Raw genomic sequence first — 16,603 nt, 5'->3', positions numbered from 1 at the left:
CTGGGCCCGCCCGGCCAACCAACACGCCTGAGGAGCCCATGCAGTTGGACGTGGCCGGAGTGCAGCGGGGAAGAGAAGGCGCCGACAGGATGAGTAGTGCCCCCTCTCGTCCCCTGTTTAAAATACCGGTTAGGGTCTCGTACAAAGGCTGTGTACTATCAGCTTATGCCCTAGTAGATTCAGGAGCTGCAGGGAATGTCATGGACTGGGGCTTTGCATGGAAGCTGGGCATCAAGGCCATTCCTCTGCCCTCCTCGCTGAACGTACAGGCTCTAGACGGGGGTCCGGTGGGCCCAGGATACATCTCCCATGTGACTCCCCAGGTTCTCCTTGTCACCCGGGTAGGGCATACAGAACGCATCAGTTTCTTCCTGCTGCCCAGTCTTTCCCACTCCCTCACCCTAGGCTTGCCGTGGCTGCATGCACACAATCCACAGATGCTGTGGGCAAAGAACCAGATCCTGCAGTGGTCACCATCCTGCCATCGGAGGTGCTTCTCCAGCAAGGCTACACCCCTCCATGCTACCTCAATAGAAAGCCTGGATGCTGACAAACTGGTGCCTATTCCTTTGGAGTACCAGGACGTGGAGCAGGTTTTCATCCCAGCAAAGCCATGTGGCTTCTGCCGCATCGAGACTGGGACTGCCCCATAACACTCAAGGAGGGAGCGGTGCCACCTCTGTGCAGCATCTACCCCCTCTCTCAGGATGAGGAGCAGGCCATGGAACAATACATCAAAGAGGCGCTGCAACAAGGGTATGCCCAACCCTCGACCTCTCCAGCATCAGCAGGAGTCTTCTTCATGAAGAAGAGAGACGGGGCCTGAGACCTTGTGTGGACTACCGAGGACTCAACAAGCTGCTGGTGCAGTACCCGTATCCCCTCCCCCTGGTGCCAGCCACACTAAAACAACTGAGAGGGACCTGGTATTTCACAAAACTAGATTTATGAAACACATACAACCTAATCCAGATCAAGGAGGGAGATGAATGGAAAACAGCCTTCAGCACCTCCATGGGCCGCTATGAGTATTTAGTTCTGCCAGCCAGTCTGGCAACGGTCCCGTCGGTTTTCCAGGACTACATTAACGAGGTTCTAAGGGAGTTTTTAGGAAGATCCGTCGTTGCATACATCAACGACATTCTGATCTACTCCCCCTCCCAGAACTAACATGTGCAGGCCATGCTACAGAACCTATTAAAGAACCACCTATATTGTAAGGTGGAGAAGTGCGAGTTCCATCGCAATGAGGTTGACTTCATAGGGTACGCCATTCAACAAGGGTGTGTGGGTATGCAACTGGGCAAGGTGGAGGCAGTGAAGGCGTGACCAAGGCCGCTTACACGCAAGGCACTGCAATGCTTTCTGGGCTTCGTCAACTTTTACAGGAGGTTCATTAGATCCTTCAGTTCACTGGCAAAGCCTCTCACAGATCAGCTCCGGGGGACCTGTGAGAAAGATCAGATGGACTCAGGAGGTCGACAAGGCCTTTGAGGAGCTCAAGAACGCCTTTGCGACAGCTCCCGTCTTGCAACAACCAGACCCTGAGAGACCTTTCGTGCTAGATGTGGAGGCCTCCAACATAGGAGTGGGCGCAGTGCTTTCGCAACACAGGGGAGGAAGAGGCGACCTGCGGCCCATCGCTTACTTCTCTCGAAAGCTGAGCTCAGCAGAAAGGAACTACGGGGTTGGGGACCGTGAGCTCCTGGCGATGAAGCTAGCCTTCGAGGAGTGGAGACACTGGCTTGAGGGAGGAAGACACCCGTTCACGGTATACACCGACCACAAGAACTTGGAATACCTCTGGACCAAGAGACTAAACGCCAGGCAATCCAGGTGGTCGATCTTCTTCACGGGGCTGGCCACGGGCCGGGGGCCGGTCGGGGCCTTTGGGGGGGGTTCTGTCACGGTAGACCGGTGCCCAAAAGGGGGAGACACGCCCCGGCAGGACCAGGACCATGTCACCCGCTTTCCTCGATCACAATTACCTGACAGAAGACACCTGCACCTCATTAACCTGCACCTGTATTTGTACACCCACAGGTTCAGAAGGAAGGGGCTGCACATTGGTAGCTGAACGACACGAGCTTACTGCAGAGAAGCTACTCTGCTCCGACCCATCCACTAGACTCGGTGACGCCACGTAGAAAGAGTATGAGTAATAAAGAACGTGAAAATGGAACTTCGCCTCTCGCTTCCTCTCTGCCGCCACAGTCACAGTTTGTACCTTTTTTTTTGTTTGTTTGAGTTTGCAGTGAAATTGACTGACCTAAAAGGGCAGGGCACTTAGAAATAATTAAAATATTATCAGGGGATTGTATTTTTAATATTGATTGATTTAAATTGATGGTATGATTTATATTGATTGATTTAATGATTGATTGATTGATTGATTACGTCATCTATCGCTCCTCATGCCATACAGATGTTGCTGGTATATAAAGTAAATGAAGAGCGTGAAGAGGGCGGCCTTGCCTTGTGAAACTAAATTGAAGCTTCTGACAGCTTCACAAGGGAAGGTAAATAACGAGATGATGAGGAAGAAACGAAATAATTGAATTTAAAAGTGTTATAGGTTTTTCTTGATCGTATGCATTACTGTGATTTAAACAACCAAATAATTTTTTAAAGCAAAATAAAAAAAATAATGGGTATCATTAGGAATTACACATTCTCTGTTCAGTTCACACCCACATTTACTGACAGGACATCATTGCAACGTGGATATTTAAACCAGTGTAAAGAAGCCATCCAGACCTTCAGAGTGCTGGGAGGCACCAAGAACACTATGCAGAACAATTTAAATCTGGTGCGATTTATATCAGTGCTGTGGATGACTGTGTTCAGCCCTGCAGGATGTCAAGCAAGCACAGTCGGCTGCAGGCTGTGGACTGAGCCACAGATGCCTATTTTGTCAATGAATGGAGATTTTGTAATTGGAGGGATTTTCTCTATTCATTCCTATATGACATCAGAGCAGAACACCTACACCACGATGCCACCACAGCCACATTGTGCTGGGAGGTCTGTGTGTGAGGGTGGAGTGGATCATAGACAGCATGAGACAGCACAGAGAGCATATCATTTATTTACAATCACAAATAGAAATGAGAAATGAAATTGTTAGGCTACCAGTTTTTACAGTCATGTACTATTTATTGTAAACACAAAATAAGATGTTATTTTGCAAGACCCTTTCAAGATTTTGTCTGTTTTACTGTGTTTCCAAACAGCATGGAATTCAGGCAGCTGCGCTTCGCCCGGGCATTGGAATTCATCATCCACGAGATCAACAACAGCACAGATCTCCTGCCGGGCATCACGTTGGGCTACCACATATATGACTCATGCTCTGCAGTACCGATGTCAGTCAAAGTTGCATTTCAGTTTGCAAATGGACTGGACCCCATTTTCAGCGACACCGAAGCCTGTTTAAAACCTGCAGCTGCCGCTGTATCTGCATTCATAGGAGAATCTAATTCCACCCCATCAATTGCCATGGCCAGCACACTCGGGCTTTTTGGAATTCCAGAGGTAAACATAATTAGTAGGCTACATCACATCGTTTTTAAAAAAAATCTTGCAATTTCAAAATAAATAAATAGTTGCGTAATATTGGTTTAGAAATTATGCCGCGGACCAATAATTAAATTTAACTTGTAGAGAAATGTTTTATATGTGCAGCGTTATAACAAAATCAGGATACTCAAGTATCGTTTTTTGCTATTTTCCAACACTCTGAATTACAGGTGAGCCATTCTGCAACCTGCGCTTGTTTGAGCGATAAACGTCAGTTTCCTGCCTTCTATAGAACTATACCTAGTGACCAACACCAAGCGGCTGCGCTGGCGAGAATGATGAAGTATTTCGGCTGGACATGGATTGGGGCAGTGCGTAGCGACACGGACTACGGAAACTACGGAATGGCAGCGTTCCTAAAGGTTGCGCAGGAGGAGGGGATCTGTGTGGAATACTCCGAGGCCTATTACAGGACACAACCGCACAGAAAACTGGAGAGAGTGGCAAATGTCATCCGCAGATCAACGGCCCGAGTAATAGTAGCGTTTCTTGCATCAAGCGACATGAGGTTTCTTTTGGAGGAATTGGCACGACAACCATTACCTCCGCTTCAGTGGATAGGCAGCGAGGCGTGGATCACACATCCAGAATTTCTGCGGTTTAACATGTGTGCTGGCGCAATAGGTTTTGGGAACCCCAGATCAGTTATTCCGGGTCTACGTGAGTTTCTTCTAGATCTCTCTCCAGAACGAGCCTTGAAATCGCCCCTATTAACGGAATTTTGGGAGAGCGCCTTCAGTTGTACTCTAAAAGGGCGGATGGGCGTACAGAATTGTGACGGCAGTGAGGACATCCGTACGCTACAGAACCCATACACAGACACGTCTCAGTTGCGCATCACTAATTTGGTCTACAAAGCTACATATGCAATAGCTCATGCTATCCACGCTGCAATTTGTAATAACGTGCTATGTGACAAGACCATTAAATTCACACCATGGCAGGTATAAAATTATTTCATTTAAAAACATATTACTTTAGAAGTTAAAGTTTCTAGCTTCACTAATTATCGAAATCACCAACAATATTTGTTACCAATTGTATGGAACTAATATTATTATAAATATTCTTGAAATTCTTCAAATGTACTGAAATATGTTTGATTGTGTATTCCAAAATGGGCTCTAGGTGTATGTGAGCCTGTAAAGAGGAATTTAATTATTTATGAAGTTCTATTTACCTCTGCAGATATATGACCAGCTCAAGAGAGTGAACTTCACCACAAAAAATGGTTATCAGCTCACCTTTGATTCAAATGGAGATCCGGTGGCTGTTTATGAGCTCATAAACTGGCAGTTTAAGGAAAATGGTGCTTTAGATTTTGTGCCAGTGGGCTACTATGACTCATCGAAGCCAAGAGGACAGGAGTTCAGAATGAGCAGTGCTATCAGTTGGTTGGGAGGACAGACAGAGGTACAGTATAACACACCCTGTACTGAAATGTTATAGTACATGGTCATTAAAGAATAAAGGTTCTTGCATACTAAAATATTTGTATTTGTGTTGTTCTCTAATGTCTGTATTTGTGATGTTCTCTAATGCCTTTCCCAGGTGCCAGTGTCTGTGTGCAGTGAGAGCTGTCCTCCAGGCACCAGGAAGGCTGTGCAGAAGGGAAGGCCTGTCTGCTGCTATGACTGTGTACCATGTGCAGAGGGAGAGATCAGTAACAAGACAGGTTGTGTATCATAGAGCATAATGCAGCATTAAGCTTTTCCACCTTTATTACTTGTACTAGATATTTCTTTGCACTCTTTACATGGCTGAATACATCCTTGGACTCCATTCTGCTTTTATTTAATGCTAGTAACTAAAGAATTTCAGTATCTCCTGTAATGCAGCAGACCTTCCCAGCACAGTATAGCATCCACCTAAGTTACCTAGAAAAGTTGCAAATTAAAAAAAATCATGCTACATGAAAACTTTCATTTCATTTGAGGTAAATTTTGTTTTAGCTGTATTGTTTTTTTTTTCATATAATAGTCTGTGTCAATAAGTAATATTGCACAAATCTGAATCATGATCATGGTTTCATGATTCCCATGAGGTACTAATGTTCTCTTTAATGTAAGACATTAATAGATTTTTCTAGTTATTGGGATCTGATATGGCTTTTTTTGGTCTCAAAATGGTTTTTAATACAATTTAGTATTTGGCACAGACATCAGAAAACTAATTCTGGTCCCCTCATGAATAAGGCAAGCACAGAATTGTCAAGAACAATTGTCAAGGGGATTGTATGAACAGCAAACATTAAGAGAAGGCAAGACACAAAAAATTGAAAAATTTTCTGTAGTCAGCACTGCATAGTGAAATCAGAGTGTGACTACAAAACTTGTGGTAGACATTGTTTCCTTCTGTAATGTGCTCTATATATGAAATAACAAGCGACCTTGTTTTAGACTTTTCTCTTTGAAAGCATTCTGAATTTGCATTTCTGGTCTTTTAGACTCTTTGGATTGTCTGCATTGTCCCCCTGAGTTCTGGCCCAGTACCAAACAAGACAGCTGCCTCCCCAAGCCTGTTGAGTTCCTGTCCTGGGATGACACTCTAGCCATCATTCTGACAGTGTTCTCCATCATTGGGGTCTTCATGACCATTTGTGTGATTGCAGTCTTCTTCAAACACAGGGCATCTCCCATCGTTAGAGCCAACAATTCAGAGCTGAGTTTTCTGCTGCTCTTCTCTCTGACTCTGTGTTTCCTCTGTTCACTTACTTTCATTGGTCGGCCCTCTGAGTGGTCCTGTATGCTGCGTCACACAGCGTTCGGAATCACCTTTGTCCTCTGCATCTCCTGTGTTCTGGGGAAAACAGTAGTGGTGTTAATGGCCTTCAGGGCTACACTTCCAGGCAATAATGTCATGAAATGGTTTGGGCCTCCACAGCAGAGACTGAGTGTTCTTGTTTTCACTCTCATACAGGTCATTATTTGTGTGCTTTGGTTAAAAATGTCCCCTCCTTTTCCTTTCAAAAATCTAAAACTCTACAAGCAAAAGATAATTCTTGAATGTGACTTAGGTTCTTCCATAGGTTTCTGGGCTGTGCTGGGTTATATAGGATTTGAGGCCATCTTGTGTTTTGTTTTGGCTTTTCTAGCTCGGAAGTTGCCTGATAACTTTAATGAAGCAAAATTCATCACATTCAGCATGCTCATATTCTGTGCAGTTTGGATAACCTTTATTCCAGCTTATGTCAGCTCTCCTGGAAAATTCACTGTAGCTGTGGAGATATTTGCTATTCTGGCCTCAAGCTTTGGTTTGATTATTTGCATTTTTGCTCCCAAGTGTTTTATAATTGTGTTTAGACCAGAGCAGAATACCAAGAAATATCTTATGTGTAAAATTCCAACTAAAGCTCTTTGAGATGTAAAAGAGAGAGTATAAAAAGGTTCATCACCTTATATACATTTTACAGGTTATATTTAGGTTTATTTATTAGACTCAACAATAATCCTTTAAACATAAACATATTTATGTTTATATGTTGTCAAGTAAATTCTTGGCAACATATTGAGCTTTCACAAGAAGTTAGTATCAATATGTTGTATTTAAGTATTTTACTTTCTAAAACTTATAATATTTGCTCTTGTTATATTATTTTACATTTCTATGTCTATTCAGATTATGATGTGCATCTCTCTTTTTAAGAAAATTAAAAGTGTGTGTTTTTTGTTGGTACTTAGTGTGCAATATTAGAATTTGTATAATTTAATTAGATGTTTTCAGTAAAAATCCTGGACCTGATGTTATGATTATCTGATCATTTTTTATTCTTGTATTGTTTATTAAATGAGTAGCACATAGGAGTAAGCACTGGGTTTGTCAGTTTCTGCTGTTGTCCACAACAACCTGAAATTACATTTTCTACCTGTAAATAAATCTTTAGACTGTACTGCCTTTTATGTTTATATATCAGAAAATAAATTCTTGGCAACATAATCAACTTTCACACAAAGCACATTAGTGACAATATCTTGTCCTTAAGTATTTTTACATCTTTGCAAAACTGAAAATAGTTTCTCTCTTTATATTATACATTCCTATCTCAATTAACATGATTTGCATCTCTCTCTCTTTCTGAAAATAAAATGTGTTTTTTGTTGATACCTATTATTTGATATTTGAATGTGTAAAGTGCATGCGTACATTCTAATTTAATGAGTTGTTTTATGTAACATTCCCGGATCTGATTTTATCTGATCATTTATGATTATTTTATTGTTTATTAAATGAGTAACATGAGTAAACAATGGGTTTTTCAGTGTGTGCCATTGTCCTCCACAAAAACAGTTTCTTCCTGTAGATGTGCCAAGCTTATAGTGCTCTTTGATGGAGAGATACCAGTGCCACATATTTAACAGGAAGGGAAGAGAGACTGCTGCTTCTGCAGACAGATTTTATGAGAACACAAAAGCAGAAGTCACAAAGGGTGACAGTCTAAGGTCAGAGGCAGGAATATAAGTCACAGAATAATAATACATGATAGCCAGGTATGTCAGAGGCAGTCCAAAAATCTAAAATCAAAAGAATATGCAAAAGCCCTGAAACAGAATAACAGGTCAACACTAATATTAGTGCAGAATTCAAGTCACGGATGAGGAATTTTACATTCAGACAGCATAGACTCAGTCCTTAAATAGTGCAGGTATTAGGTAACTGCTGCGAGTCATGTCTAACACATGAGGCTAAGGAAGATGAGACAGTCCATGTGCAGGTACTGACTATAGTAGTTGGCAATACTTCACACTGAATGTAGGGACTGGAGGGTTTCAATAGGGAGACCAAGTGAAATTAGTGATAAAGGCAATTTCAGTAACAATGTTTACTGTGTTAATACTCCGGCAAGGAGGACCTACGGTGGTCGGAGGGGGGATTGATCACAGTACAACCCCCTCCCCCCAGAATGGGCAGAGGAACGTCAACAATCATGGAAGGAGTGGGATTGTCAGGGTGGGCACTGTAGAAATCCCAGGTGAGCAAGGGGTACAACACGTCCCCAGTGTTGACCAAACTCCTCTCCTTGGGACCATAACCCATCCAATCTACCAGGAACTGCATCGTGCAACCTTATCACTGGGAGTCCAGTAGGGTGTTAATGTCCAGTAGGGTGTTAACCTCTATTAGGGTGTTATCCAGGTAGGCCGGTGACCCCCTTCATGTCCAAAGGCAGCTACTCACCTGAGAGCAAGTAGACAGACTGGAAGAGAATACAGGTTTTAGTAAGGACACATGGAAGGTGGGTGATATAGGGTAACGAGTTGCAAATGGTACAAAACCAAACTGATTCTATCAAGGATCTTTAATGGTCCTTTGTATCTGGGGTACAGCTTTTGGCATGAAGTTTTCAAATGGAGGTCTGCACTATACAACCACACAAACTGAGGCAGACTCCACAATGGCAATTTACCTGAATCTTCTGTCTCTGGATGGCTTTTGGGAGATGCACTTGTGCTTCTTCCCAGGTCTGCTCACTGCATCTGCACTGCGTTTTGTCCCCAGTGCGGACTTCGGAGGTTTCTCCCAGCCATGGGATAAGGTGAGTCTGGTAACCGAGAATGCACTGAATGGGAGTCAAACCAGTAGAAGAGTTTGTCAACACATTTTGTGCATCTTCTGCCTAGTGTAGGAAATGGCTGCAGTCATGTTTGAAATGGATGCAGTATGCCCAAAGAAATCAGCCTAACTCCTGGTTCAGATGTTCCATCTGTCCATTGGCTTGGGGGTGATAACCTGAGATCAGACTAACAGAAATATTAAGCATGTGCAGAAGGAATGCCAGTTTCTTTAGTTGAACTGAGTGCCTCTGTGAATGACCTCTGAAATGCCATAAAATTATAATACATCATGAAAAATACATTGTCTCAGCAGTTTCCATGGCAGTGGGTTGCAAGTGGAGTGGTACTAGGCTGCAACCTTTTGAGAAGTGGTCAATAACCACTAATATGCATGTATTACCTTGGGAGAGGGATATATCCATCAAATCCATAGCTAGATGAGACCATGGGAACTTGTGAATGAGGAGCAGCTAAAGCAATCCAGCTGATAACTGGCACAGAGTTTTAACTTTTGGCACAAACATCACAGTTGTTGAGGAATTCTGCTACTTCTTGGGATAAACTAGGCCAACAGTACATGTTCCTTACCTGGGCTAGTGTACATTTGATGCCAGGGTGTCCAGAACTAAGTGAGGTGTGTATCTATAGGAGAAGAGCAGGCCTTAGTGATAGTGTCTCATATAACTTATCCTCAAGGCAGTCATTGGGAGGCAGATCAGAAACTTGGGCTTGGATGATTTGGATAGCTATGTCCAGTTGTACAGGGGTCACAACAACACATGGAGGAATTATAGGCTTCATCATTTTTGTTCAGCAGGGGAATGCAGAAATAAAAGGCACAGGGGTAAAGCCTGGCAGGTGTTCCATGGTCCTGGGAGAGAATGGCAGCAATTCCTGTCTTGGATGCATCAATCTCTGGGGAGCAGTCAGTATGTTTCAAAATGGGTGTGGTGGTGAACTTTTGCTTTAATTCCTTAAAGGCTATTTGTGCTTCTGTAGTGCAGAACAGAGTATATTTCAGTGTTTCGAGGTTATCAGTGGTGACCCCTTGTGGGCCAATGACATAAACCAAAAATTGTACCTTTGCCTTCTGGAAATTGTGCTTCTCCAATTTTGCAAATAGCTTTTGTTGCCTCAGCCGGAGCTGGACAGCCCAGACATGCTTGATGTGTTCCTCTAAGCCAGGAGAATAGACTAAAATGTCATCAATACAGATCGCTACCCATTTCATATATTCCACATATTTCTCAATATGTCATTAAGAAAGAACTGGAATACTGAAGGGACTTGTCCCAATCAGTAAGGTATAACCAAGTATTTGTAGGGCCATTTGCAGTAAGCACCCTGCATGTCCAATTTAGAAAAAACAGTATCCTGGTGTACCTGTTCCAAAGGTGAAGGAACAAGTGGAAGAGGGACGTGAATATTTACCGTCAAAGCGTTTAAGTCTCTATAATCTAAACATGGTCTTAAACCCCTGTCTTTCTCTATTGATTGATTGAATTATTGATTGATTGGTTGACTGTTTTATTAACTGATTGACTGGTTGATTGATTACATCATCTATTGTTCCTCATGCCATATGGATGTTGCTGGTATATAAAGAAAATGGAGAGGGTGAAGAGGGTGGCCTTGCCTTGTGAAACTAACTTGAAGAATCTGAGAGCTTCAAAAGGGAAGGTAAATTAAAAACAAACAAACAAACAAATGTAAACATGATGCAGGTTTATCTTGATTGTTTGCCTTACTGTGTTTTCAAAAAAAAAAAAAACACTTTTTAAGTAAATTAAAAATGTATGGGTATCATTATAAATAACACTAAATGCATAACCACACCTTCTCTCTTCAGTTCACACCCACATTTACTGGCAGCTTATGAATGCAAGGTGGTTATTGAAATGAGTGTAAAGCAGCCATCCTGACCTTCAGAGTGCTGGGAGGCACCAAGAACACTATGCAGAACAATTTAAATATGGTGCCATTAATATCAGTGCTGTGGATGACTGTGTTCAGCCCAGCAGGATGTCAAGCAAGCACAGTCGGCTGCAGGCTGTGGACTGAGCCACAGATGCCTATTTTGTCAATGAATGGAGATTTTGTAATTGGAGGGATTTTCTCAATTCATTCCTACATGACATCAGAGCAGAACACCTACACCACGATGCCACCATGAGTGGATGAGTGGATCATAGACAGCATGAGACAGCACAGAGAGCATATCATTTATTTACAATCACAAATAGAAATGAGAAATGAAATTGTTAGGCTACCAGTTTTTACAGTCATGTACTATTTATTGTAAACACAAAATAAGATGTTATTTTGCAAGACCCTTTCAAGATTTTGTCTGTTTTACTGTGTTTCCAAACAGCATGGAATTCAGGCAGCTGCGCTTCGCCCGGGCATTGGAATTCATCATCCACGAGATCAACAACAGCACAGATCTCCTGCCGGGCATCACGTTGGGCTACCACATATATGACTCATGCTCTGCAGTACCGATGTCAGTCAAAGTTGCATTTCAGTTTGCAAATGGACTGGACCCCATTTTCAGCGACACCGAAGCCTGTTTAAAACCTGCAGCTGCCGCTGTATCTGCATTCATAGGAGAATCTAATTCCACCCCATCAATTGCCATGGCCAGCACACTCGGGCTTTTTGGAATTCCAGAGGTAAACATAATTAGTAGGCTACATCACATCGTTTTTAAAAAAAATCTTGCAATTTCAAAATAAATAAATAGTTGCGTAATATTGGTTTAGAAATTATGCCGCGGACCAATAATTAAATTTAACTTGTAGAGAAATGTTTTATATGTGCAGCGTTATAACAAAATCAGGATACTCAAGTATCGTTTTTTGCTATTTTCCAACACTCTGAATTACAGGTGAGCCATTCTGCAACCTGCGCTTGTTTGAGCGATAAACGTCAGTTTCCTGCCTTCTATAGAACTATACCTAGTGACCAACACCAAGCGGCTGCGCTGGCGAGAATGATGAAGTATTTCGGCTGGACATGGATTGGGGCAGTGCGTAGCGACACGGACTACGGAAACTACGGAATGGCAGCGTTCCTAAAGGTTGCGCAGGAGGAGGGGATCTGTGTGGAATACTCCGAGGCCTATTACAGGACACAACCGCACAGAAAACTGGAGAGAGTGGCAAATGTCATCCGCAGATCAACGGCCCGAGTAATAGTAGCGTTTCTTGCATCAAGCGACATGAGGTTTCTTTTGGAGGAATTGGCACGACAACCATTACCTCCGCTTCAGTGGATAGGCAGCGAGGCGTGGATCACACATCCAGAATTTCTGCGGTTTAACATGTGTGCTGGCGCAATAGGTTTTGGGAACCCCAGATCAGTTATTCCGGGTCTACGTGAGTTTCTTCTAGATCTCTCTCCAGAACGAGCCTTGAAATCGCCCCTATTAACGGAATTTTGGGAGAGCGCCTTCAGTTGTACTCTAAAAGGGCGGATGGGCGTACAGAATTGTGACGGCAGTGAGGACATCCGTACGCTACAGAACCCATACACAGACACGTCTCAGTTGCGCATCACTAATTTGGTCTACAAAGCTACATATGCAATAGCTCATGCTATCCACGCTGCAATTTGTAATAACGTGCTATGTGACAAGACCATTAAATTCACACCATGGCAGGTATAAAATTATTTCATTTAAAAACATATTACTTTAGAAGTTAAAGTTTCTAGCTTCACTAATTATCGAAATCACCAACAATATTTGTTACCAATTGTATGGAACTAATATTATTATAAATATTCTTGAAATTCTTCAAATGTACTGAAATATGTTTGATTGTGTATTCCAAAATGGGCTCTAGGTGTATGTGAGCCTGTAAAGAGGAATTTAATTATTTATGAAGTTCTATTTACCTCTGCAGATATATGACCAGCTCAAGAGAGTGAACTTCACCACAAAAAATGGTTATCAGCTCACCTTTGATTCAAATGGAGATCCGGTGGCTGTTTATGAGCTCATAAACTGGCAGTTTAAGGAAAATGGTGCTTTAGATTTTGTGCCAGTGGGCTACTATGACTCATCGAAGCCAAGAGGACAGGAGTTCAGAATGAGCAGTGCTATCAGTTGGTTGGGAGGACAGACAGAGGTACAGTATAACACACCCTGTACTGAAATGTTATAGTACATGGTCATTAAAGAATAAAGGTTCTTGCATACTAAAATATTTGTATTTGTGTTGTTCTCTAATGTCTGTATTTGTGATGTTCTCTAATGCCTTTCCCAGGTGCCAGTGTCTGTGTGCAGTGAGAGCTGTCCTCCAGGCACCAGGAAGGCTGTGCAGAAGGGAAGGCCTGTCTGCTGCTATGACTGTGTACCATGTGCAGAGGGAGAGATCAGTAACAAGACAGGTTGTGTATCATAGAGCATAATGCAGCATTAAGCTTTTCCACCTTTATTACTTGTACTAGATATTTCTTTGCACTCTTTACATGGCTGAATACATCCTTGGACTCCATTCTGCTTTTATTTAATGCTAGTAACTAAAGAATTTCAGTATCTCCTGTAATGCAGCAGACCTTCCCAGCACAGTATAGCATCCACCTAAGTTACCTAGAAAAATTGCAAATTAAAAAAAACCATGCTACATGAAAACTTTCATTTCATTTGAGGTAAATTTTGTTTTAGCTGTATTGTTTTTTTTTTCATATAATAGTCTGTGTCAATAAGTAATATTGCACAAATCTGAATCATGATCATGGTTTCATGATTCCCATGAGGTACTAATGTTCTCTTTAATGTAAGACATTAATAGATTTTTCTAGTTATTGGGATCTGATATGGCTTTTTTTGGTCTCAAAATGGTTTTTAATTCAATTTAGTATTTGGCACAGACATCAGAAAACTAATTCTGGTCCCCTCATGAATAAGGCAAGCACAGAATTGTCAAGGACAATTGTCAAGGGGATTGTATGAACAGCAAACATTAAGAGAAGGCAAGACACAAAAAATTGAAAAATTTTCTGTAGTCAGCACTGCATAGTGAAATCAGAGTGTGACTACAAAACTTGTGGTAGACATTGTTTCCTTCTGTAATGTGCTCTATATATGAAATAACAAGCGACCTTGTTTTAGACTTTTCTCTTTGAAAGCATTCTGAATTTGCATTTCTGGTCTTTTAGACTCTTTGGATTGTCTGCATTGTCCCCCTGAGTTCTGGCCCAGTACCAAACAAGACAGCTGCCTCCCCAAGCCTGTTGAGTTCCTGTCCTGGGATGACACTCTAGCCATCATTCTGACAGTGTTCTCCATCATTGGGGTCTTCATGACCATTTGTGTGATTGCAGTCTTCTTCAAACACAGGGCATCTCCCATTGTTAGAGCCAACAATTCAGAGCTGAGTTTTCTGCTGCTCTTCTCTCTGACTCTGTGTTTCCTCTGTTCACTTACTTTCATTGGTCGGCCCTCTGAGTGGTCCTGTATGCTGCGTCACACAGCGTTCGGAATCACCTTTGTCCTCTGCATCTCCTGTGTTCTGGGGAAAACAGTAGTGGTGTTAATGGCCTTCAGGGCTACACTTCCAGGCAATAATGTCATGAAATGGTTTGGGCCTCCACAGCAGAGACTGAGTGTTCTTGTTTTCACTCTCATACAGGTCATTATTTGTGTGCTTTGGTTAAAAATGTCCCCTCCTTTTCCTTTCAAAAATCTAAAACTCTACAAGCAAAAGATAATTCTTGAATGTGACTTAGGTTCTTCCATAGGTTTCTGGGCTGTGCTGGGTTATATAGGATTTGAGGCCATCTTGTGTTTTGTTTTGGCTTTTCTAGCTCGGAAGTTGCCTGATAACTTTAATGAAGCAAAATTCATCACATTCAGCATGCTCATATTCTGTGCAGTTTGGATAACCTTTATTCCAGCTTATGTCAGCTCTCCTGGAAAATTCACTGTAGCTGTGGAGATATTTACTATTCTGGCCTCAAGCTTTGGTTTGATTATTTGCATTTTTGCTCCCAAGTGTTTTATAATTGTGTTTAGACCAGAGCAGAATACCAAGAAATATCTTATGTGTAAAATTCCAACTAAAGCTCTTTGAGATGTAAAAGAGAGAGTATAAAAAGGTTCATCACCTTATATACATTTTACAGGTTATATTTAGGTTTATTTATTAGACTCAACAATAATCCTTTAAACATAAACATATTTATGTTTATATGTTGTCAAGTAAATTCTTGGCAACATATTGAGCTTTCACAAGAAGTTAGTATCAATATGTTGTATTTAAGTATTTTACTTTCTAAAACTTATAATATTTGCTCTTGTTATATTATTTTACATTTCTATGTCTATTCAGATTATGATGTGCATCTCTCTTTTTAAGAAAATTAAAAGTGTGTGTTTTTTGTTGGTACTTAGTGTGCAATATTAGAATTTGTATAATTTAATTAGATGTTTTCAGTAAAAATCCTGGACCTGATGTTATGATTATCTGATCATTTTTTATTCTTGTATTGTTTATTAAATGAGTAGCACATAGGAGTAAGCACTGGGTTTGTCAGTTTCTGCTGTTGTCCACAACAACCTGAAATTACATTTTCTACCTGTAAATAAATCTTTAGACTGTACTGCCTTTTATGTTTATATATCAGAAAATAAATTCTTGGCAACATAATCAACTTTCACACAAAGCACATTAGTGACAATATCTTGTCCTTAAGTATTTTTACATCTTTGCAAAACTGAAAATAGTTTCTCTCTTTATATTATACATTCCTATCTCAATTAACATGATTTGCATCTCTCTCTCTTTCTGAAAATAAAATGTGTTTTTTGTTGATACCTATTATTTGATATTTGAATGTGTAAAGTGCATGCGTACATTCTAATTTAATGAGTTGTTTTATGTAACATTCCCGGATCTGATTTTATCTGATCATTTATGATTATTTTATTGTTTATTAAATGAGTAACATGAGTAAACAATGGGTTTTTCAGTGTGTGCCATTGTCCTCCACAAAAACAGTTTCTTCCTGTAGATGTGCCAAGCTTATAGTGCTCTTTGATGGAGAGATACCAGTGCCACATATTTAACAGGAAGGGAAGAGAGACTGCTGCTTCTGCAGACAGATTTTATGAGAACACAAAAGCAGAAGTCACAAAGGGTGACAGTCTAAGGTCAGAGGCAGGAATATAAGTCACAGAATAATAATACATGATAGCCAGGTATGTCAGAGGCAGTCCAAAAATCTAAAATCAAAAGAATATGCAAAAGCCCTGAAACAGAATAACAGGTCAACACTAATATTAGTGCAGAATTCAAGTCACGGATGAGGAATTTTACATTCAGACAGCATAGACTCAGTCCTTAAATAGTGCAGGTATTAGGTAACTGCTGCGAGTCATGTCTAACACATGAGGCTAAGGAAGATGAGACAGTCCATGTGCAGGTACTGACTATAGTAGTTGGCAATACTTCACACTGAATGTAGGG

The 16,603-nt window shown here is 41.3% G+C and overlaps 2 protein-coding genes across 2 annotated transcripts; both read left to right on the top strand.

Moving 5' to 3' along the window:
- The first annotated feature begins 1,182 nt into the window (after positions 1–1,182).
- On the top strand, positions 1,183–8,461 carry LOC113589736 (vomeronasal type-2 receptor 1-like). Its single transcript, XM_035525415.2, has 8 exons — positions 1,183–1,291; positions 1,389–2,043; positions 2,707–3,024; positions 3,234–3,534; positions 3,750–4,523; positions 4,768–4,992; positions 5,131–5,254; positions 6,026–8,461. The coding sequence occupies exons 1-8, from the start codon at positions 1,183–1,185 to the stop codon at positions 6,937–6,939; spliced, it is 3,420 nt and encodes a 1,139-aa protein (XP_035381308.2). The 3' UTR covers positions 6,940–8,461.
- Positions 8,462–11,447: 2,986 nt separating this feature from the next.
- Positions 11,448–15,231, top strand: LOC118241213 (extracellular calcium-sensing receptor-like). Its single transcript, XM_035525418.2, has 5 exons — positions 11,448–11,803; positions 12,019–12,792; positions 13,037–13,261; positions 13,400–13,523; positions 14,295–15,231. The coding sequence occupies exons 1-5, from the start codon at positions 11,504–11,506 to the stop codon at positions 15,206–15,208; spliced, it is 2,337 nt and encodes a 778-aa protein (XP_035381311.2). The 5' UTR covers positions 11,448–11,503; the 3' UTR covers positions 15,209–15,231.
- Positions 15,232–16,603: the final 1,372 nt, after the last annotated feature.

The sequence above is a fragment of the Electrophorus electricus genome, chromosome 6 (assembly GCF_041902795.1).
Source record: "Electrophorus electricus isolate QZ-2024a chromosome 6, ASM4190279v1, whole genome shotgun sequence".
Taxonomy (NCBI): Eukaryota; Metazoa; Chordata; class Actinopteri; order Gymnotiformes; family Gymnotidae; genus Electrophorus; species Electrophorus electricus.
This window is presented reverse-complemented; position numbering and strand designations above follow the sequence as displayed.

Excerpts from the sequence above, each read along its gene's own strand:
- LOC118241213 (XM_035525418.2), top strand. The coding sequence starts at position 11,504 with ATGGAATTCAGGCAGCTGCGCTTCGCCCGGGCATTGGAATTCATCATC. Across the intron at positions 12,793-13,036 it reads TTAAATTCACACCATGGCAG|ATATATGACCAGCTCAAGAG; the intron begins GTATAAAATTAT and ends TTACCTCTGCAG. Across the intron at positions 13,524-14,294 it reads AGAGATCAGTAACAAGACAG|ACTCTTTGGATTGTCTGCAT; the intron begins GTTGTGTATCAT and ends CTGGTCTTTTAG.
- LOC113589736 (XM_035525415.2), top strand. The coding sequence starts at position 1,183 with ATGCTACAGAACCTATTAAAGAACCACCTATATTGTAAGGTGGAGAAG. Across the intron at positions 4,524-4,767 it reads TTAAATTCACACCATGGCAG|ATATATGACCAGCTCAAGAG; the intron begins GTATAAAATTAT and ends TTACCTCTGCAG. Across the intron at positions 4,993-5,130 it reads GGTTGGGAGGACAGACAGAG|GTGCCAGTGTCTGTGTGCAG; the intron begins GTACAGTATAAC and ends TGCCTTTCCCAG.